Source organism: Rosa chinensis, chromosome 7 (assembly GCF_002994745.2).
Source record: "Rosa chinensis cultivar Old Blush chromosome 7, RchiOBHm-V2, whole genome shotgun sequence".
Classification (NCBI taxonomy): Eukaryota; Viridiplantae; Streptophyta; class Magnoliopsida; order Rosales; family Rosaceae; genus Rosa; species Rosa chinensis.
Genome location: NC_037094.1, coordinates 5718760 through 5743260, shown reverse-complemented (window position 1 = coordinate 5743260; position 24501 = coordinate 5718760). Strand labels below are relative to the sequence as shown.

The window sequence follows — 24501 nt, the reverse complement described above, 5'->3', positions numbered from 1 at the left end:
AGCATTCAAAATTGGTAAAAATCATAAAATCCCACAAACAAAGTCTACTGGTAGCATCTTGATCAGAGCCGAGTCTTCTAGCCGTCTCGGTCAGGCATAATTTTAGGTACAGATCATAAAATCCCAAGAACAAAGTAGACTGGTAGAATCTTGTTGGTTAATCAAAGGTACACTAAACAAAGCACACTAATATCAGATTATCAGTAAACAAAAAAAATGACATAGTTGAAAGTTTCTTGTTCTACATGTCCTCTTCAATAGTGTCCATGTGCTCGTTCAAAAGCTCCTCTTCAATAATAGGCTCCAAGTGCTGCTTGCTCAAAAGCTGGCTGATAAAAGACAACAAATTAAACACACAACTCCTAAAAATTGGGTGAACGAATAGTACTTTATTGGAGATAGAAAATCAAGACGAAGTGATTACCTGGGATGGCTAGAAGACTCAGCTCTGATCACCATCCAATAGGATAAGGAGGCCAAAGCCTTATTTGACAAATTTATGCAAGTTCAGGCCGTCTTTAAATACGTCATATATCAATCTCTTGCCTATCAACATCTCAAATAGCAGGATTTCATAGCTATAGATGTCACCACTTGTTGACACCTCCATTCCTATGCTGTACTCTGAACTTCATTTCCAAATGTACAAACGAATACGACTTGGCCAAATCTAGGACCTATGAACTATCATGTTTGTGTGCATCCCCACCTAAGGTCCTCGACTCTTAATGATTAGACTGGGCCAAATCTAGGACCTAGATGCATTCTTTGACAACTCAAAGATCACATTGTAGATCAGTAGATCACCTTGTAGCATATTTATGTATACAACATGAAAAAGATAAAAAAGAACAGCAAGCTTTGACAACAGAACAATATAGTTGGATGTCAAATAGGGACATTCATAAACACATTGGGCTTCTCCCAACCTACTATAAAATCCCTCTATAATTTCTTATACTCTTCAAATAGCTTCTGTAATAATCAGACCCTCAAAATCCATAATCACAACTGAAATAAACCATTTCAGGTTATTAGAAGAAAAAGAAGCTCAAACCTTACTCTTTGATACTTTCAGCTACACTCTTGCCAAGTGCAATGACTACTTTCTTTAAGATAACTTCAGTTTTCCACGGCCTTAGATCACAAAAAGAAAAAAGAAATAAAATATAAATTAGTAAAAAGAACTATATATTTAAAAACCACCCACCTAGATTGAACAAGACCAATTATACAAAACAGCAAAAAAAAAAAAAAAAAACAAATTCAATTCGAGTTCAACAAAAACTGATAATCAAATTGAAAACCGAAAATCCTTGAACTTTTACCGGTATCGAATCAAGCACGAGAAGAGGATGTTTGTGGTGCATGCAGGAATCGAGGGCCATTGCGCATAAGCAAATAAGAGAAAGAAGAATATGCAAAGACCAGCAGTAGCACATCAGATAGAATAAAATAACCCACTTAAAGTCCAGATTTTTAGGTCATGTTAATTCTTCCAGCATATAATGTGATCCACTTACACATTCTGCTTGATTATGTGCGCAAGTGTAGGTGGACAGGTGTGATTATATATATTTGTCTTTTTATATTAACAACACTTTTCTCAGTAATCATTTGTCATTGACAAATTTAAAGCTTACTTACAGAATAGTTGACATCAAGCTTAGGATCGCTATTGCAAACCAAACAAGTCTGAGCAATGCAGTACCAATGCGAGTGCGCTGTGATGTTTTGGACCTCCTATAAATATCTCAAATATAGACATACAAGAAAACAGTGATATGAGAATTCATTGATCGCTTGATAAAAGTGATAGCATTGAAATATTAAAAATCAAATGCAAAATGTTCAAGAAATCATTATAACCATTCATCTCTTTCTATAACCAAACTTGTACCAAATTATACAAAAAAATCTATATTTCCAATTGAATAACAAACCTGCTTCTGGGGAGCGAAGTTGGGAATCCACTTGCACAAATTCTTCAAACTGGTATTCCTCTCCTGTCAATTCCTAAACTCATCAGCACGGCAGTCTGAAAGTCCTATAGCACTACCAACTCAATAATCAAACTAATAATCTTCAAGCAACATAAGAAATAACAGTAAAGCCAATAGACTTGCATAATAAACTGAAACTAACAATCAAAAAGGGTTCACTGCATTTTCTTCTCTCTTCTTGTCCTGCTTCAATTTCCCAGCAACCAAACATGAGATTTCAAGAAGAGCATCAAAACCTAATAATAATCAAACATAACCAAACCCCGAATCCCATAAATACCCAACATAATTCACCAAAACTAATACTTGTTGAAGAAAACAACCCATAAAAAGCAACAGGCAAAAGCTAACCAAAACGACGCCAATTTCCAAATCAATCGAAATTCATATTGATGCGACAGTAATATGCAAAGGCAGCTCTGACAATTTATAACAAAATGTAGATTTTCATTAAGCAAAAGCCTGAGATGAAAAATACATACCGCGTAGTAATGGACATTGAAGGATCGGGTCTAAATTGGTCTGAGATCAAGGGCTTCTTCTGATTCACCGGCTTCCGCTACAATTGCAACAAAACAGCCTTGATCGATGATCAAGATTTAGAAGGTGGAGATGTTCGACGGGGACGGTGGATTTAAGGAATTGGAGTTGCAGATTGGAGGTAGATGAGAATTAAGCCCGAAACGGTGAAGTGAGAAAAGGAAAGGTATCCTTGTATTTTATTGCTAAAATTTGTTTATAATCAGAGTACCAATTGCCCAAAATTTTTCGCGCAAAATTTGGCGAAATATTAAAATTTGAGCTTACCGCCCAAATAAAATTTGAAAGGTAAATCTTGGTATTTACAGCCTCATGTATATAATTTCTATGGACGGTTCAGACGCAGAGCAGACGGTCCAGATCACATCTTTTGAAAATTATTTTTTAATAAATAATTTATTGTTCAAGGAAAACCTAATTTGTGTTTAGCCCAAACTCTAGGTTACTTGACCTAGTGGTAATATGATTTAATTAGAAGGATCTAGAATTCTAATCAATGTAGAATTACTTTCCTTGTATGATTGAGATTCTATGCATTGTAATCCTCTGTATAAAGAGGCCCCTATTATCAATGAGAATACACAGCAAATTCCTCTCAAATTCAGTTTCTCTACAACACGTTATCAGTACGAGCCCTAACCCTGAAACAAATTGCCAAACCCTGATTCAAGAAGCTAAAAACCTTGAATCCGAATACAAATCGTTGAAGCCTTTTCTGCCTCCACCTCACACCTTAAAGGAATCGATCTCAGGAGTCCAGAATCGGCGGCCCCACCCCAAGAACTTGCCGGAAACTTACCGAACCGGCCACCGGAAGCTCCATACAACTCGCAGCAAATATTCCACCGGTTCACCATCTTCCAGACCTTCAAATTTCACCAAATTTTGATACCAGAAGCCCATTGATATGAAGTTTCAGGAACCGGAAGAAAATTTGCAAAAACCGGCCTCAAAAGGAGTGAACCGGCCACTTGAGCTGCTGCATCTTGAACCGGCAGAAAAGAAAAGAAAAGAAAAAAAAAAAAAGCAAAAGAAGCCCAAGCCCAAGCCCACTGACGCAGACCCCACGGCCACGTCAGCATTGGTCAACGGTCGACGGTCAACGGTCAACCCTTTTCCGGCCACTTTCCGGTGACTTTTTCCTGGCAGCTACAGTAACTTTCCGGGCGACATTTTCCCGGCCATCTTTTAAGGTAAACTTTTCTAAAAGTTCCCGTTTTTTTTATTTCTTCTTCTTTTCTCGGGGACTTCCAACATCCCTTCTTCTACCCCCCCCTTTCTCTACATAGGGGAGACCAAAAGCCGAACTGTGGGGGTTCACGCTCATTCCAAGCTTGGAGCTTGTAGAGTCCTCCAAACTTAGAGTTTGTTGAGAAGAAAACGATCGACCACATACATCGTTGTTTCGATCTAATCCAAAACCTCTCTTGGAATTAGATTTTCTTGGAAGCGACTACGCTCAGAAAATTCCTAATTTCTTGGAAGCGACTATGCTCAGAAATTTAATAGTTTTTCGTGGTTGCATTTTCGCTCTGAAACTAACCCTAATCTTGTGTTGTTTTTCAGGATGAGTTACCTGAACAAGTTGAACTTTGTTCCACTCGAGACAACTGGCGCAGGATACCATAGGTGGGTCCGAGATGTGCGCCAACATCTTAAGGCTGATGGAATTCTGGAAACCATCCAAGAGCCTAGTCAGAACGTGCTCTCCATTGAGCAAGCTACTGCTTTTGAAGCAAAACAAGCTAAAGCCATAATTCTCATGACAAGGCACATGAATGACGCGCTCCAAAATGAATACCTCAATGAGGAAGACCCAAGAAAACTATGGGTAGAACTTGAGCAACGATTTGGCAACGTTCGTGACTCCCTGCTTCCTGATTTAGAAGTGCGATGGCATAGCCTCCGCTTTTGTGATTTCAAGTATGTGCTTGATTATAACTCGGAAGCTCTTCGTATCAAGTCTCTGATGGAGTATTGTGGCCAAGCCATAACTGATACGATGTTGATCGAGAAGACTCTCTCTACCTTCCCCGTCTCTGCACTGATGATTTCAAAGAATTATCGGATTGATGTAAATGCAGGATGTATCACAAGGTTTCATGAGCTCATTGGCGCCATGAACGTAGCTGAAAAGCACGATAATATCCTTGTGAAGAACTATAATGCTAGACCAGTGGGAACTAAGCCTATTCCGGAGTCTAACTATAGTCGCGCCCCAATGGAGGACGCAAGGAGCGAAACCCTAAGGATAGGGACAATTCTGGACGTTCTGGTCCATATGTTCGCCCTAAAGAGGAAGGAAATCGCCAAGAGAGACGTGCACGGAACCGTGGAGGTCAATGTGTGAAGAGAGAGAGAGGCGGAGCCTCCGACCATGGTGGTAACGCCACCAAGAGGATAGGTCGCCCAAATCGCGCCCAATGGCGCCTCTATCAAGGGAGCCTGACCATAATGATGTTTGTTTTCGATGTGGATCAACTGAACATTGGGCCAAAACATGTACCGCACCCCACAATGTTGCAAACGCATACAAGACGTATCGTGAAGCAAGGGAAGCAAATTACATGGCACAAGAAGATCAAGATGGTGATCTAGATCTAAGGGTGGAAGACTACAAGGATCAAGACCCAGAAATTGGCGATTTTGATTAAGTCTTTTTATTTTCCAAGAGATGTAGGCGATTGCCATATTACTTTTTATTGGATTAGATTTTCTTTGATCATAGAAATAATGATGTATTCCGTTGGCTTATGAATAAAATTTCGAGTTCTTTTCATTATGACTCCATTTTGATTCTGAGCATATGACTTTGTGACTACGATGGCTAGACCATCGGTATTAATTCAAGGACATGGAATAGCCCAAGTTCCACTTGCCAAATGGCACCTTGATTACAGTTATCACAGAAACTCTCTACGCTCTTAGGGCAAATAGTACGCTATGAATAGCCAACAAATTCCATGCGAAAATGCATGTAGAGAACGAAAATGAGTTCCTTTGCATTACCTCTAATGATTGCGAACAAAGACGCATCTTAGAGACGTTTATGTGTCTCTCTAGTGGACTTTATGTCACTATTCGAGCTATTAAATCCAATAAAGTTTTGAGAGAAGATCTATTGGATTTAGACACATATTGGCTCTATCACGACAGGATAGGTCATCCTAGTCATGATATGATGATCCGTCTACAAAAAGACTTTACACGTACATCTTTTCTCTCGAGCGAAACGAAGCATGAATCAAAAGTTGATTCTTAGACTAAGTGTGACCGACGTTGCTGCCTAGGGAACCGCCTCCGTCCACCACCAGCCTAGGGCTGACGTAGTCCCTATCCATGACTCCATGGATGGCGTCCATCATGGTGATGGCGCCCTAGGTGATGCTGCAATCACCAACTTGCTTCAAAATAGTGTTTCAGACGCTCAGGCCTAACCAAAATTCTCATTGGTTGCTTCTAAAGCCTCTCGCTCGTTTTACTAAGCCTATTCCTTAGGGAAATTAGGACTGAGACCGTCCTATGCAAAGGATATGACATTACTCATTCTGTTCTTACAAAGAATCCATAGGGATTTTGTGGATTGATTCAACCAACTTGCGGACGCTTAAATATTTTATGATGTTGGTTGACACGCAAACACGCTGGTCACGTGTTGTGCCATTATCCACATGTAAATTCTACTTACGCTACACTCCTAGCACATATCATATGACAATGGGCTCACTCCCCAAATTATCATATTCAGTCAATTGGATTTGACTATGCTAGTGAGCTTACATCGAAGACTTTCGATGGTTATTGCATTTGGGACTGATGTTGGACATCATATTCCCATGAGCACACCCAATTGGTCTCCCGGAAATGACTACGATGGTAGTCCGAACATTGGTAATGCGCACCAATCTTCTTACATCCGCTTGGGGTGATGCAATATCGCATGCAGCTATGCTAATTCGTCTACGACCTACCGCCACTCAATGTACCTCTGCGTTACAGCTAGTGACTGGGTACATGTCTTTTGTACTTACGCACATTTGAGTGAGCCATTTATGTGCCAATTGGGCAGCCACAGCGCTCTATGATGGGTCCTTACAAGACGAATGAGCAAATACGTTGGATTTGAGCTTCCAACAATCGTCCGCCACTTAAATGCCCTTACTAGGCGATCTCCTTACCTCTAGATTTGCAGATGTCACTTTGATGAGACAGTCTTCCCATCGTTAGGGGGAGATAAGAACACAAATGTTCAACAGGAACGACAGGAATTGTCATGGTCTGTCCCCACTATGTCTCATCTTGATCCCTATTAAAGTGACGAGATCACACAAATATGCTGCAAACATGCCTGCAAGGAAGGACGTCCCTACGAGAGGACGTAAGCGCCACCCTACACGGAGGTAGGCATGGCGCCAATGCCAAAGAGAGTGGTACTCTGGCGTTACAGGCCATGGCCCCAGCTAGGATGCGTGGGAGGCCCGTGGGTTCGAAGGATACTTTGGCACATTCCAATCCTTTAATCATCAAGACTCAAAATCCGTCTCATGAGTATCTTCCGGGTTATGGTTATCGTTGGGGGACGCCTCAGCGTCAAAACTTATTCTTGAGAATATAGAGCTCTATGAAACTTACACTAGTGTACATGAGACATGGGATAGAAACTCCATCATAATTGATGATGTAGTTACGCATTTTGTTGCGCATGAGTTTGCTGAGTCCAATGATATCGAACCACGCTCCGTTGATGAATGAATGCCAACGTAGAGAGTTTTTGGCCTAAATGGAAAGATGCGATCCAGGTTAAGATGGATTCTCTAACGAAGAGGAAGGTTTTCGAGCTAGAGATGCCAACACCTCCTAACATAAAACCTGTTGACTAATGGGTCTTCGTTAGAAAGTGTAGTGAGAAAAAGAGATGGTAATCTCGCCTTATGGCGCAAGGCTTCTCACAAAACGCCTTGGAATTTACTACAATGAGACATATTCTCTCGTAATGGATGTCATTGCACTCCACTACCCTGTCAGTTTGGTAGTTTCCGAATAACTGAACATGCAGCTTACAAATGTGGTCACTACGTATCTCTATAGGGATCTAGATACGGAATATACATGAAGGTTCATGGTGAACTTCATTTACCCAAGTCAAGTGGCTCTAGACCATGGAGCGCGTTTACAAAGAGGTTGAAATGCTCACTAAAATGACTACTTGATTGGGAAGGGATATGCCCACGCGTTTCTATGACAAGTTTCAGATTCTATCGCGGTTCATGTTGGACATGATCTTCATTAGAAGCCCTTAAAGAGTTAAGGGAAACCGCTGAACACTTGAAATCTGAGTTTGAGATGAATGATTTTAGGAGAACACGATTATGTCTCGGTTTGGAACTTGAGCATCATGTCGATAGATGCTTAGGCATTTTGACAAGGTCAAGCCTTCAAGCACCCCCATGATCGTCCGTAGTCTTGATCCTGAAAATGATCCTCTTCGTCGAAAGGATGATGACGAAGATGTGCTAGAGGCAAAAGTGCCTTACTTAGTACAATAGGCGCATTATTGTACTTATCTCAATGCACAAGACCGGACATCTCATATGTTGCGAACTTGTTAGCTAGATATAGCTCTGCGCCAACGCGACGCCATTGGATTGGTGTAAAAGATATCTTTCGATATTTGAGATGTACGATTGATATGGGCTTGTTCTATCCCTACGAAGAGATGATGGATTCGGACCCATCACACACCAGAAACACCGTCAACGCTGGCCTGCGTTCTCTATCCCCATTCCAAAACGACATGTGTTTTGGAAGGTTTTGCTGATGTTGGGTATCTGTCTGACCCACACAATGGTCATTCCCAATCTGGTTAAGTGTTCACCATGGGAAAAAACCGTGACATCTTGGAGGTCTACATAATAGATCCTAGTCGCTATATCTTCGAACAATGCAGAGATCATTGCTCTTCACGAAGTGGTTCGTGAATGTATATGGATTGGATCCATAATTACGCATGTTCGAACAATTGTGGTTTGAAGTCTACCACAGTTGAGCCTACGAGCGTTTAAGATAATGCTACTTGTTTTGGACAAATGAAGCAAGGCTACATCAAAAGTGACAACACCAAGTATAATCAGCAACAACAGACACTCCTCGAGATCAAAGTGAACTAGATTCAATCTGAGGACAGTGAGGCAGACTTGTTTACTAAGTCATTGCCCAATTCCACGTTCGAGAAACATGTGGCAAGAATTGGCTTGCGGAAATTATCTGAACTCCCATGATCGTAGTTGATTATACGCATTTATATGCGTGTAATTATATCTAAAACACTATAAATAAGCAAATCCCCATGTCAATTAATATGTAATTAATCCATTTTTATTTACTTTGTAGAAAATAAGCGGAATTGCGAAAACGAGAGAAAATTGTGTGAAATTGGAGCAAATTGGAGTTTCCGACAAAATGACTAAATAGTCAATGCGGGTCAACCGTGGTCAACACCATTAAAGGAGCGGAATCCAATTATCTCTGTTAATATATGTGGAAGTGTATTGAGAAGAGAGAAGAAAGAAATAATGGGGAAACCGGAAAAGAAATAAAGAAGAAAGGTGAAGAAAAGAAGAAAGAAAAATAATAATAATAAATAAATAAATAAAAATTATGTTGTGCTGACGTCATAATGACATCAGTGTTGGCATCATATCTCCATCTCTTTTCTTCTCCCCCACGTGCTACCTCTTCTTCTTTCTTTGTTTTTTCTTTTTCTTTTCTTTTTCCTCCCTCCTATCCCATGCTGCCACATGTCCCTCTCTCTTCTTCCTTCCTCTCACACCAGCCACACACTCAATTAAACCTAATCATCCACTCACCCATATATACGAGCAGCTTCCCCCCACAATTGGGGGATACCCTTTTTTTTCTACAGCGCCGCTGAGCCAAACGGGGAGGGCTGCTGCCCTCTCCCATCAATCACATTCCCATCATATTTTCTTTATTATTTTCTTAGTAATTTTTTGGGAATTTAGAAGGTCTCACTCAAAGCTTCAAAGGAATCATCACCAAAAGCACCACACCTCCATTTTGGGTAGTTGGGTGAAGAAATTACTTGGTTCATACTAGCCCATAGCTAGAAGTGAGCCAAGCTAACTCTCCCCTCTCTTCCTTTTTATCTATTCCATAATTTTATTTGCTATTGATGATGTATTTGACTATGGATAGTGAGTAGTTCAATTTTGAGAGTTAGGGTTGTGAAGCCCTAACTCATCTTGTATAAATATTGATGCTTTAATTTTAATAAATGCAATTTCCATTGTGTATGCTTTAAATCCGAATTTATTGGTCCTTAGAAGCATGTTTCTAGGCTTTGTCACCCTTTGAAATTATGTTGTGTCACCCTTTGAAATTATGTTGTGGGCAATTGTGATGAATAGATTGATAAATTGACAACTTATTAGTCTTGTGGCATCTAGGATTTAAGTGTGGTGACCATTAGCTAGCTTAATTGTAGCTAAGCTTGCTTGGGTCTCTATTATCTTGCTCTCTAGGCCTCTAATTTTAGATATTGCGGCCTTAACCGGCGTAATGCCCAAATTAGAGAGTTGATTGTGGCCTTAACCGGCATAATCGATACACTGAAAGGATAATTGGTTTAGTAGCCTTAACCGGTACTAAATACGGGACTCGACACATATAGGAAATGCATGCATTTGTGAAATTGGCATCGATATTTGCAAGATAGTTAGTGTGAATCATCCAACACTCTCATGTTCCCATTAATTTGAAAACCCAAATTTAATTTTCTAGTTCATTAATTAGTTGTTTAGTTTACTTTTCGGTTGCGTTTAATTTAGTTAATTCACAATTCAAATCTTCCTACAATTTTCGACTCATTTGTGCATATTCACCACTAGGTTCTTAGTTTTGATTAGGCTTTGGTGAAAACCAAAGCCGAGCATTACTAAGGCTTGGTGCCTTAGATTAGCCTTTTTATTCACTTTATTTTTATTTTGTTTACTTAGTGACTTTAGTTCCGACCACCCAAGGATTGTGGGTTAGCCACTAATCCCCGTGGTACGATAATCTTTGGGCTCAATATTTCCCTTACTTGACAACGATTCGTACGCTTGCGAAAGTTTATGAGTCAAGTCAGTAGTCATCAGGGGGAGGTGCAGACATCAGGGGGAGATGTCTACATGTTCGTCTCGAATCGTGAATGGTGTGTTGTGCTCTTTTTCCCATTCAACCGAGGTTATTTTTGTCCCACTAGGTTTTGTTACTCGGCAAGGTTTTTAACGAGGCAACGTGAGAAGCACCGCGTTTGGGCAACACAAGGGGGAGTGTTCAAGGAAAACCTAATTTGTGTTTAGCCCAAACTCTAGGTTACTTGACCTAGTGGTAATAGGATTTAATTAGAAGGATCTAGAATCCTAATCAATGTAGAATTACTTTCCTTGTATGATTGAGATTCTATGCATTGTAATCCTCTATATAAAGAGGCCCCTATTATCAATGAGAATACACAGCAAATTCCTCTCAAATTCAGTGTCTCTACAACATTTATATATTTTTTTGAGAATATTATACATAAATAATTTTTAAAATTCTGAAACTTCGAAAAATCGTAATAAATAGCTCGGGTGTCGGCAAAATCCTCATATATGCCTAGTAATGTAATATAACTTGTTTATTAGGTGTATTACAAAATTATACCTTCCATGAGCAACTTGATGAAGGACATATAATTTATCAAAATTGGCCGTTGGATGTTATCATGCGAAAATGTTCACCTGGTCAGTTATTGACCAAGAAAATAATGTTCAACCACCCTTGGATGTAAATCCAATGGCAGAGAGAATTATTATTAAGTTGAAGTGTTTTATTTTCCACCATTGGATGTAAATCTAAGGGTTATTGAGCATAAATTCTTTGGTCAGCAACTGACCAGGTGAACACTACTGTGTTATCATGATAAGAAAATATGGTTATGGTCAAAATTTCAGCTATTTCCATCACCATTTGGGTCTACTAGGTCAACTCTAAATCCTAAAGACCACATAAAACTATTATACCCATAACCTGTCCTTCGCAATTTATTTTTTCAATATGTCAGCTCTCTCACTCTCGTGGGTATGGGCTATATAAACTAATGTAAAACTTTATAAAAGTTTATCTCCTCCTGCTATAGCTCCCCTTAGGGAAGTATAAGTATATAAAGAGTTGACCGCTTTGTTTGATGTCGAAATTACGGCGGATCTGGTTAATTTTTTTATATAGTACCTATTAATACGCTATAAATAGATGGGTAATCTCAAATTTACCGATTTTCAATTACGAATTTTTAGATTGCACAAAATCCTTATACGCCTAGTAATATGGTCTAATCCTTATACGCCTAGTAATATGGTCTAACTAGTTTATTTGGTGTATTACAAAATTATACCTTCCAAGAGCAACTTGGTGGAGGAAACATAATTTATCAAAATTGGCCATTGGATGTTTTCATGATAAGAAGATAAGTTTATGGTCAAAATTTAAGCTATTTTCATCGTCGTTTGGGTCTCGATCTACTAGATCAACTCTAAACCATAAATACCACATAAAACTAATATGCTCATAACCTGTCATTCACAATTTATTTTTTCGATATGTCAGCTCTTACACTCTCGTGGGTATGGGCTATATAAACTAATGTAAAAATTTCTAGAAGTTTATCTCCTACTGGTATAGCTCCCCTTAGGGAAGTATAAGTATATAAAGTGTTGCCTGCTTTGTCTGATGTTGAAATGATGGCGAATCTGGTTAATTTTTTAACATAGTACATATTCATACGCTATAAATAGATGGTTAATCTCAAATTTACCGATTTTCAATTACCAATTTTTGGATCGCACAAAATCCTTATATACCTAGTAATGGGGTCTAACTTGTTTATTAATTAGGTGTATTACAAAATTATACCTTCCAACAGCAACATGGTGGAGAAAATATAATTTATCAAAATTGGTCATTGGATGTTATCATGATAAGAAGATATGGATATGGTCAAAATTTCAGCTATTTTCATTGTCGTTTGAGTCTCGATCTACTGAGTCAACTCTACACTCTAAATACCACATAAAACAAATATGCTCATAACCGGTCATTCGCAATTTATTTTTTCGATCTGTCAACTCTCACACTCTTGTTGATATGGGATATATAAACTAATGTAAAAATTTCTAGAAGCTTATCTCATCCTGGTATAGCTCCCCTTAGGGAAGTGTAAGTATATAAAGAGCTGGTCGCTTTGATTGATGTCGAACTGACGGCGGATCAGGTTAATTTTTTTACATAGTACCTATTAATATGTTATAAATAGATGGGTAATCTCGAATTTACCGATTTCCAGTTACAAATTTTTAGATCGCACAAAATCCTTATATGCATAGTAATGTGGTCCAACTTGTTTATTAGATGTATTACAAAATTATACCTTCCAACAGCAACACGGTGGAGTAAATATAATTTACCAAAATTGACCATTGGATGTTATCATGATAAGAAGATATGGTTATGGTCAAAATTTCAGCTATTTTCGTCGTCGTTTGAGTCTTGATCTAGTGGGTCAACTCTAAACCCTAAATACCACATAAAACTAATATGCTCATAACCAGACCTTCGCAATTTATTTTTTCGATCTGTCAGCTCTCACACTCTCGTCAGTATAGGATATATAAACTAATGTAAAAATTCTAGAAGCTTATCTCGCCATCATATAGCTCCCCTTAGAGAAGTGTAAGTGTATAAAGAGTTGACCGCTTTGTTTGATGTCGAATTAATTGACGGCGGATCGGGTTAATTTTTTTACACAGTACCAATTGACATGCTCTAAATAGATGGGTAATCTCAAATTTACCGATTTCCAGTTACAGATTTTTAGATCGCACAAAATCCTTATATGTCTAGTAATGTGGTCTAACTTGTTTATTAGGTGTATTACAAAATTATACCTTCCAAGAGCAACATGGTGAAGGTAATATAATTTATCAAAATTGGCCGTTGATACAGTTATGGTCAAAATTTAAGCTATTTTCGTCATCGTTTGGGTCTCGATCTACGTGGTCAACCTTAAACCTTAAATACATATAAAACTAATATGCGCGTAACCCCTCATACACAACTTATTTTTTCAATTTGTCAGCTTTCACACACTCGTGGGTATGAGCTACATAAAATAATGTAAAAATTTCAGGAAATTTATGTCCTCGTGATTCAGCTGTCCTTAGGGATGTATAGGCATATAGAGGGTTGACCGCTTTATTCAATGCCGAAATGAAGGCGGATCGGGTTAACTTTTTTACACAGTATCTATTAATACGCTTTAAGTACATGAGAAGTCTCAAATTTATCGATTTCTAAGTTTGATTATATGGATCGCACAAAATCTTCATATGCCTACTAATATGGTCTTTAACTTATATTAGTTATATGGAAAAGTATATCTTCCATAACCAACAAGGTGGAGGAATTAGAATTTATCAAATTCGACCGTTGGATGTTATCATGACAAGAAGAAGTAGTTATGATCAAAATTTCAACTATTTTCGTCGTCGTTTGGGTTTCGATTTACGTGATCAACCATGAACCCTAAATACATATAAAACTAATATGCGTGTAACCACTCATACACAACTTATTTTTTTGATCTGTCAGCTCTCACACCCTCGTGGGTATGAGCTACATAAGCTAATGTAAAAATTTCAAAAATTTTATCTCCTCATCATTTAGCTCTCCTTAGGAATGTATAGGTATGTATATGATTGACCGTTTTGTTCGATGTCGAAATAACGACGAATCAAGTTAATTTTTTTATGTATAGTACCTAATAATACGCTATAAGTACACGGAAAGTTTTAAATTTATCGATTTCTAAGTTCGATTATATGGATCGCACAAAATCCTTATATGCCTATTAATATGGGTCAACTTGCCTAAGCTCATCAAGGTATCTAAGATGGGTCAACTTGCCTAAGCTCATCAATTCTTAGGTTATGCAGATCTAAAATATGCAAGCACCTCAAGTTTGAAATGATTGTATTGTGACGATGCTTGATCCTGAAGTGGTAATGCTGATTTCAATTTCACATTGGTTAACTTTTTGTCAAATCAATTTTATGGACCATTTGATTGTTCTTTTTCTTCAAGCAGTGAACAACATTTCCCAAGAATAGAATCATTGTATGCATTTACCCTTAGCTCTGTATCATACAATAGTTTTCTGCATGCTAACAGGCATTATGGCCAGTCTCTTGATCTTGACGAGTGACTACATTCAACTTATTGTTATGTTTCAATTGATTGTATGAACTCATCCAGAGCCGTACATACAAAAATGTTAACAACAATTCCGCAGCAATAGCGTGGGCGCTTTTGCTAGTCAAATCTAAGAGTGCTTTGCCTACTCTCAAATGCCCAAGTTGCGCTATTTTTCTTTTATTTTGAGCTAATTTCACAAATGGCTCATCCAACAACCCATACCCAAAGATCAACTGATTTCCTAAACAGCAATTTGACACCCACGGTATACTTGTCTTCAAAGTTGGCTACAGTTGTTGGAATGCAGGTCAAGTTCTGTGAAATTCCTTTTTCCCCAGTTTAACTCTGTCAATTTTTCTGTCGAAGACGAAGATATAGAGGCAAAATCTTGAATGCCGTATTGCTTAAATATATCTAGTCTCTTATTCTGGGTAAAAACCTGAAGGGAGTGACATGAATACAATCATTGTAACTACACATCCAAACTAGAGCAACCGCCACGTAAGTAAAGCAAAAATGGCGTCACAAAAACCTAACACTGCCTTTTTTCATGCACAACAAAAACCACAGTAACTCCAATTGGCATCACCATGCAATTTATAACAGCAACTAGAACCATCTAGAAAATGTCCAAGTCCAATCATCGAGTTACATCCTCAAATAGTCAAGTAATCGTGTAGCTGCTTAAATTTTGCCACAAGAGCTTGTTTGCCTTCAGCAGGTTCCTCAAATTTTTTGACCTGTGTATCACCAGTAAGGGATTAAAGACATGCTTACCATAAAATATTAAAATGTTCAGCATTATGATGTCACTTACATTAGACGGTAAAAGAGATCCCCCATACGGTGCTCAATTATACTATAATTGATCTTTTGATCATCCATATCAGCTGCTCTCTCTACAGCCTGTAGACATTGATACCTTCACTTATCTAATTAAACATCTAATAAAGTTGACATGGCCAAGGCTTATGATAGGGTTGAGTGGTGTTTCTTGGAGGCTATAATGTTCAGACTTGGATTTCATCCGCACTCGGTCTTCAGAATGATAAATTGTGTCACAACAGCCACCTTTTCGGTATTATGGCAAGGAAATCCTTTGGGTCACATCTAATGAAGTTGCACCTTTCTGGGATTGGTTCCCAGAAAGAAGACCGGGAAAGACAATATTATCTGTTTTCCTTGCCCTAAAATGCTTCAGCCTAAATAGACATGAATTCTTCAAACATAATGGTAGGTCATATAAGAAAGGATTTGAACAGAATAGTTCACCTGATTTGCTAAATTAAAGAAATGGATGATATTCTGCATCATCCAAACAGACCTGTAGAAAGGGCAGAATTTATCATATCTGTCCACCCTTACAACAGGTAAATGATCATTAGTGACTAATAGTCCCAACCAAAATGAAAAGTAGATATGGATCAAAGAAAAGATTAAATGAGGAACTTACGGAGTAAATGCATCTTGCGCGAGAGAATTCTCTCTCAACAGCTTTGCAGTTTCTAAGGTGATCTTGTCTCCTTCAGCTAAAGCACCCTTTCCTACAAGCTACAAGATTACAAATATGCCAGGCTTTTAGCTATGGGCAGATAAAGGAAACCACATTTAATTTTTAACTTCTCCCCCTTCATTAATCACACAAAGAGAAGAACTGTAGGCGTCCTTCAGTTTGATAGGACGAAGCCAAAATCTCACTTATGACCGGTCCTACCAGGAAGAAATTGTACAAATGATCATCAAGGTGATTAATTCTAGGCATCCACTCAAAATCAGAGAATCAGTAAGCTAGACTAGAGCCCCTCAACATCTTCAATTAGAAATGCACATAAAGCCTAAATTAGAGACACCCAACCCAACAATCCTCCTAATTAAGAGATCACCAACGTATTACACATAAAAATTGGACACAGCTTAGCAATTTTTATTTCAATTAATCACCACTACTATAATGGTCTTCTCTCTTCCTATCATATACCAATTCTGTTGCACACCATATTACTATTAGTTTGATTGGTTCAACAATTGGTACAGAACTCAGGTGAAACAGAAAAACTAATTAACATATTCTCACATTTGCTTCTCTATATTCCTGAGAAGGGAGAGTATAGGAGAGCAGATTCCGTAATCACATTCCTTACTATTCAGAAGTGCATGATGAAATACATAAGTGCATTGCTAGAAGCAATTGAAAGAATTAAGAACTAACAACTTGATTTCCAGTACAACATAATATGATATCAAAACCAGATCAAAAAGTATTAAGCTAAAAGACATGTTGACCTCAACCCCCTAAATAACATGTATGGTCGTCTGAACAAATGAGTTTCTAATTGCATTTTAACATTCTTTCCTATGAAGTCAATTAAATTATTTGATGAGAAAGGTATTTAAGACAATAGCATGATATTGTCTACATATATAATTCAGATTGGAGCAAGCTTAGAATTTGAGAAATTTGCATCTATGCTAGCACAGCAGCAACAATTGTAATTACAAGAAGTAATAATTTCCCATATTAAACGAAAATCCCAGTTCAAAGCAAACTGACCTTAGCAACACATTCTAACACGTGCAAGAATTTTCCCAATTGCTTCCCTGCATTAGAAAAAAATTATTTTAATGTCTTAAGCCCTGATTAAAAATAAGACATATGCATTTATACCACTCTTATAAAGTCTTTTCCCTATAAAGCAGAAGAGAAAGACACATCTAAACTGCTACCATATGAACATAACAATTCCTTCTCATTTCTTAACTTTCTACTATACTCTGCTCAATAAAAAGCAGATATAGCAAAAAGTGAGGATCAAGAAATGTCCTTATTAGTGGAAGGAAGAAAACTAGCTAGATCATTTCCAGCATATATTAAAACCAAACAAGCCCAACGAAAGACGTACCAGTCTAAATTTGAATCAACATCCAAGCACAATCTTGATTCAATAGGTGTCATAGCCTCCTTGGCAGTCTGTAAATTGAAAGATGCTTTATTATTAGGAACACTTCACAGATTAAAGAGAGTTTATCTCAATGCTTAAAATTGCATGAAGATAACTGAAACATGTAAGTAAAACTAAAATAACTTGGAAACTAGCATTAAAATATGTTCAAAGCAATATCAGAAACAAACAAAGTACACCGTGAATGCACTTGACCATGAAAGGAACCAAAAGGTTGATAGTATAATACTAAGGACCACTGGCATGAACAACCCAATATAGATATGGGAGATGCAATAAAGAATTTATAATCACTCAAGTATAGAACACTTGTTTGAAATTATTAGGCACCTCTTCAGTTAAATCTACCGCTCCACTGTAATGGTTGTCATGTGTTAGTTCACCTCCCTTTCCAGCCTACAATGGACAGAAATAGTATGTCAAGGAAGAATAGGAAACCACGAGAACCAGCATATATGTTCCGGCATTTTCAGCAGCCACTCACTAATCAGAAGTCACATTCAACCCGAACAACTGGTCGTAGACTATTTACATAAACATTTTTTTTCACCAAAAGAAATTAGAAATATGAACAAAATATGAGAAATTGCAAGTGGTAGCATGCCATCCAAACTGTCAATTTAAATTGCTCACCTCAAGGTCGTGAATAGAGACAAGGGCTTTCTACTGTGCTCGCCTGAACAAATCATCTCCATGTCCAAGTACAAGATCAAGAACCTGTAACCATGAATTTAAAGAAATAGTATTATAATCTGAAACCCTAGAGCCTAGATGAATACACTGCTTACTCTGATATTTTTTTTTTTTGGGTACAATAGCTTACTCTGATTTTAGTGATAAAGAAACATAATTATGAGTGCAAATACAGAATTATCACCCGATATAGAATGAAAAAGAAAAAAAAAGATCATTGACTTGTAACAAGTAATTTGAGGGGGGTGTATTCAATTAAGAGTCTACAAGATTTTTTAGTATTTTAGAAGTCTATGGGTATTCAATTAAGATTTTAAACAGTCCTTTAAAATCTTGATGTATTCAATTAAGATTTAAAATTACCCATTCAAATATGCTGATATTCAAAAGTATACGGATTTTTAAGGATTTTATAGTGCTTTTTATACATATCAAAACTCAAAAACAATCCAACCACTTCCCAAAAGATTTTGATGGATTCTTTCTTACTCAAAAAATAAAAAACCTCTTCACCCCAAAAAAAAAAAAAAAAGCAGGACTCAACAGATGACACTTATCCATTTTGTCTTAGACTTATTTTCCCACTATCTTCCTCTGCCTCTGCCTCTGCTCTCATCTAATCATTTTTTATTTTATTTTTATCACTATAGCTCTAGAAGCCTTAATCCTTCTAGCTAATGAAGCTCACTTTCAATGGTATTATTAAGATGATACATACACACATGATTCTTTTGTAAATTAGATATGAAATAAATTATGTCATTAGTTTACTACTTTATTTTTTGTGTAACATTTTGGCTTGTTAATTTTCTCTTATTGTTCATATATCATTATACACAACATAAAGAATGGTAGATTGCCATACTTTCTTGTCATTGATATAGCATTATAGTTGGATCCATACATCCATTGCTTAATTAAAGAAGAAGAAGAACAACAAAAAATGTTAACCTACCAAAACATCATAAGCTAGGATTTGTAAAATCTAAATAAATACTAGTAAATCAATCCATTAAAATCAATCAGATTCCATATAGAATTTAAACAATCTGTGGATTAAGTAAATCCATGGATTATAAAAACTCAAACAAAGTCTTTTAAAATCTGAATTGAATACACCCCCTGAGTGTAGGTGACTAGGTGCAATACTTAAATGTCCAATAACCAAAATCAATTAATAAAGCAGAAACTGAGGTCTAGCTAGTGCAAGGCTATGAGCATTAATTTTCCAATTGGGTAGGCGATACTGGATAACAGATGATCATCAGAATGCGAACAAGCCAACAGAAAGCCCATACATATTTTGAGCATATAGCTTGTGAATGGCAAGTCACAAGTCAATCGCAATCCCAATATCCCATTGCATCTCAATGAGCTTAAGACAAATCGAGTAGGCAACATACCTCTCTGAAGATTAGAACAAATGTTATAGACATCAAAACGGCAACAACAGGGTGAAAGATTTCATCAAGGTACAAAGGAAGGGCCTGAAAAATAAAAATAAAATCCAATGTAATTCATGAACAGGTATTCAAAGATCCTAATTTTACAGCAGAAGGATCCAATTCAGATCGAATTGATGCTTGGTTTCGAAGAAGATGACATTGACATGCATCCACAAATGGCAGCAAAGCAAACTCAAAACTTTCTCAGTGTCTGTCTGGGTGATTCTTCTTCTTTTTCTTCTTCTTCTTCTTCTTCAGAGTAAGATCAAGGAATCAAAATCGATCAAACCGACGGGACGATTGGGTTTCATCGAATGGGCTCGAAGCGGTGCGATAGCCAGTAGCAGTAGCACAACAGTAATAAAAAATAAAAATAAAAAAAGACCAGAGAGAAGGAGCCCAAACCAGATATTTTTCATCGTTTTGATGCCAACCCATACAAGTTATTAGCTGTAAGCCTCATCCCAGATGCCAAAATACCAGATTGATGCCGGGATTGGTTTGCTCTCTCTGCTTTTAATCAGCTGTAAGGAGAAAGAGATATCGAGAGGTAGATGACTTCAATGAAGCTGGGTTATGGAGATATTTTCACAGCGAAAATACCATTAGACCCGGCTTGTTTCACCATCACGGCAAAACAATTACAGTTAACGTTCAATTCACGGTCAACAAAAAGTAAGCAATTCCTAAGGATGTTAATTGGCCACGTCGGTGGGGCCCATTTGGTTTACAATTTTGTTGGTTCATTGCATACTCTTCCTTAAGTTCAAAGTTCAAAATTCTAATTGATCACCTCTTTTCCCATAGCAGATTAACAAATAATGAAGAAATAATTCCCCTTTTTCTTTTCTCCTTTTCTGGTCATGACTATTACTCGATTGGGGGTACACACATTTCTTCCATTTAGGTATGTACATCGTGAAAGAATAGTGTAGTTCAATTCATTTGGACATTGGAGGGACACAGACTTGACTCTCATAAATTATGATTGTACAACTTTCTGTCTTTTGCATAAAAAGTAGAAACAAGGTCTTTAATTTGTCTCTGTGTTATACACACGAAGACATCAGTAGGAGAAGAAAGAGAAAATATCACAAATGGTCACTCAACTTTTATGTATTCGACATTTTGGCCACTCACATTTTAAATATATCACTTTGGTCACTTAACTTTAACTCTGTTATTCACTTTAGTCACTTCTTTAATTTTTTTTCATTAAAAATAAAATATTTGCCACAATATTAATGATATTTTCGTCCAACCAATTGTGAAAAATTGATAAATATATTCTAGAATGAATGGGAGGAGTGATCAAAGTGAGATAAAATGTCTCTTTGGGTGACTAAAGTGATTGACAGTGTAATAGTTGAGTGACCAAAGTGATATATTTGAAACTTGAGTGACCAAAGTATCAAATGAGTCATAGTTGAGTGACCATTTGTAAAATTCTCCCGAGAAGAAAAACATGAGCAAGCAATTTTGACTCGAGTCTTGGCCTCTGTCTTTTGCGCCCTTTTAGCATAAAAATCTATAAAAAAAAACGAAAATCTTCAATACACGAAGGGTGGACGTGCACGGCGTACGTGGTGAAATCTGGGCCATAATCAAAACATGTGCAAAACATGTGGACTCACGTAGTGCAGCCAATCAGAGTTGCTGCACATGGGCCGTGTACTGAAGAGTCTCCGATAGAAAAGAATGAAGATGAACAATTTTCTGTACCTTTATTGGTTTCCATTTCAAACGGTTGCTGCAAAAAATCCATTTCAAACGGTTGCTGAAGTAAGTACTTATTTGTTTCTTAAATGTTTGATATGGGTATGCTTTGGAAGCATAAAGATTGTTTGTAAATTGCTTTCTTAAATTTTTTTAGGACTATCAAGTAATTTCTTTTAGTTAATAAATTCCATGGCATTGCAACTTGTTGCAAAATTTTCAGGAAAAAATTATATTCGAATCATAGTCATGGCAAACGGTATAGAGAGCAGTTGTACAGATATTGTTAAAGAAGATCATGGGTTCAGAGTCATTCTTGAAGGATTGGAGAACACCATGACAGCAAAGTTTCGCAAGAACTCACTCTGGTCTGGTAAGAGCTGCATTTTCAGAGTTCCCGAAGTGCTTCGGAGGCATAAACCAGAGGCATATAGACCTGATGTTGTGTCAATCGGTCCCTTTCACCGAGGCGGTAAAAAATTTCGACCCATAGAAGATGTGAAACGATGGTACTTACAGAACCTTCTCTCTCGCATGAATATAAGCTTGAAAACCTTAATGGAAGGCATTGATAATATTATTGAGTTTGAGAAACGCGCCCGTGAATTTTATTCAGAACCCCCTCATCTTAGCCGGGATGACTTCATAGAAATGCTGATACTTGATGGTTGCTTTATAGTAGAACTATTTTGGAAGTATTTTTGTTGGTCGTTTATGCATTTCTTGAAGACAGATCTAGTTCCAGCTGAAGAACTCAATATTGATAATGACCCTATAATCAACAAGGACTGCATGATCCAATATATTTACCATGACCTTTTGCTACTAGAAAATCAGGTACCTTGGTTTGTTCTCGAGTGTTTATATAACCTTACTCTGGACAAATACTTCCCCTTTCCTCTTAAGAGAATTGTGCTTGCTTCCTTTTGCAAGCAAGAATCATTGTCTTGTATGTTGCAGTTCTATCTTAGTCACCGTCAGGATGATGATGATCACGATTATGATGCTGTTAGTGGTGATGCTGACGACTTTGATGGTGAGATTTTGCACATACTTGATCTAGTAAGAACTGCCACAACTTTCCGATTTAAGAATAAACCAATTCCCGGCTCAAAGGTAAAACTGTCTCCTGCAACAACTCTCTCAGAATCGGGTATTAAATTTAGAAAGAGCACTGATTCTGGCATAATTCCTTCATTCCTCCACGATTTTCTTTCTTGGCTTGGAGGATTCTCTTAGATCGCTTGCCCACTGATGATCGGCTGAAAAGAGGTGGGATTCCGATTGTGTCCATCTGCCAATTATGCAACAGTTCGGCAGAGTCAGCTTTACATTTATTTTTACACTGCCCTTTCTCCCAATATCTTTGGGGATGGCTGGCAACTCAGTTTGGAACCTCATTTCCTGCTTATGACTCTCTGTTGGATTTTTGGGTTGGCTTTTGTCACAAGAGTTTTTCCCCTCAGCTTTATAATTTGTGGTTGGCAGCTGGTTTGCTTACTTTCATGGAAATTTGGAAGGCGCGAAATAGACTCAGGTTTGATAATCGTTCCCCTATTTTTTCTACACTGTGTTGTTCAATTATGGCATGGATTCGGCAATTTGGTTCTCTTGTTCCTGGTTACTATAAAGGCGTCCTGGATTCCCGACTTCTTTCTTCCCTTGGGGTGTGCCCCAAGCCTCGTAAAGCGCCCAAGATTCAACGTGTCCTATGGCATCCCCCCCTCCCTCCTTGGGTTAAAGTTAACACTGATGGTCTGGCGAAAGGTAATCCTGGTCCTGCAGCTTGTGGAGGAGTTTTTCGCGATGCTTCTGGGGTCTATTTAGGGAGTTTTTGCCAACCTCTGGGTTGCAATTCTTCCTTTTATGCTGAACTTTATGCTGTTATTGTGTCTATTGAAGTTGCTTTCACTAGAGGTTGGACTACTCTGTGGTTGGAAAGTGATTCTATTAGTGTTTTAGCATCTCTCTCCTCCGATTCTTTCTCTCCTCCATGGGACTTGAGAGTTAGATGGCAAAACTGCTTGAAGAACATTCAACAAATGCAATTTCGTAGTACTCACATTTTTAGGGAAGGGAATGCAGCTGCAGATAAGATGGCAAACTTAGGTGTTTCAAAACACTCATTTACCTGGTATCCTAGACCTCCTGCAGAGCTTCACAGGTACTTGCAGGCGGATTTTTTGGGACTCCCAAATTATCGCTTCACAGGTTGCTGAGATGATTATGTTCGTCTGCCTTTCTTGCCCGCTCCTTCTCAGAGGCTTTCATTCCCAGGAGGTCGTGCGCAATGTTAGCTTCATATGCATCTACATGCAGGCGCAACCAAAATTCTGGCATAGTTCGTGTGTCCAGTTTTCACTTATGTGGCTGATTTTTTCTTCTTGTAGATTTGTTCATGAGGGGGAAGTTTCCCTCTCTTCTATTTCGCTGTTAATTTTGTTTTCTCCCTTGAACGATGTATTTTTCTTCTTTTTTATTAATAAATTGAGTTGGGGGACGGGCGGTGGGTTCCCAGAGTGGGGCAGACCCTTCACCTTCGGGTTTGAGGGTGGGACTTGTGCCCTGCATTGTCTGTCTCCGAGGAACTAATATCGCCTAATCCCTTTCTCCTTAAAAAAAAAATAAAAAAAAAAAAAAAAAAAAAAAAAAAAAGAGATAAATTTCGAAGATGGGGTTCTCACTATTCCACATCTGTCCATTGAAGAGCTGACTGAACCATTGTTGAGGAACCTCATTGCCTTTGAGCAATGTTGTCCCGGTCGGTCCCATAAAGTAACTGCGTATGCTATTTTGATCAATAGCCTCATCGCATCCAGCAAGGATATGGATTTTCTTGGTACGAAAGACATA

The 24501-nt window shown here is 37.8% G+C and overlaps 1 protein-coding gene and 2 long non-coding RNA genes across 6 annotated transcripts; 1 reads left to right on the top strand and 2 right to left on the bottom strand.

Moving 5' to 3' along the window:
• Nucleotides 1–140: 140 nt before the first annotated feature.
• LOC112175865 lies at nt 141–2718 on the bottom strand. 3 transcript variants are annotated; one of them, XR_002926681.2, is made up of 5 exons: nt 2486–2718; nt 1944–2006; nt 1329–1743; nt 425–1137; nt 141–329 (listed from the first exon to the last, which is right to left on the bottom strand). It is a non-coding gene; the product is annotated as an uncharacterized LOC112175865 (long non-coding RNA). The 3 variants fall into 3 exon arrangements; XR_005802807.1 differs by having other exon boundaries at nt 141–325; XR_002926682.2 differs by having other exon boundaries at nt 1648–1743.
• A 12658-nt stretch (nt 2719–15376) lies between these two features.
• Nucleotides 15377–18451, bottom strand: LOC112175867. The gene is made up of 6 exons (XR_005802808.1): nt 18428–18451; nt 18125–18190; nt 17735–17802; nt 17386–17432; nt 15652–16385; nt 15377–15574 (listed from the first exon to the last, which is right to left on the bottom strand). It is a non-coding gene; the product is annotated as an uncharacterized LOC112175867 (long non-coding RNA).
• Nucleotides 18452–21577: 3126 nt separating this feature from the next.
• LOC112176012 lies at nt 21578–24273 on the top strand. 2 transcript variants are annotated; one of them, XM_024313814.2, is made up of 3 exons: nt 21578–21714; nt 21872–22485; nt 22609–24273. In XM_024313814.2, exons 2-3 carry the CDS (start codon nt 21898–21900, stop codon nt 22885–22887), a joined length of 867 nt encoding a protein of 288 aa, XP_024169582.1. In that variant the 5' UTR covers nt 21578–21714; nt 21872–21897; the 3' UTR covers nt 22888–24273. The 2 variants fall into 2 exon arrangements, with proteins under 2 accessions (XP_024169582.1, XP_024169581.1); XM_024313813.2 differs by having other exon boundaries at nt 21872–24273.
• The last annotated feature ends 228 nt before the right edge of the window (nt 24274–24501 follow it).

Excerpts from the sequence above, each read along its gene's own strand:
- LOC112176012 (XM_024313813.2), top strand. The coding sequence starts at position 21,898 with ATGGCAAACGGTATAGAGAGCAGTTGTACAGATATTGTTAAAGAAGAT.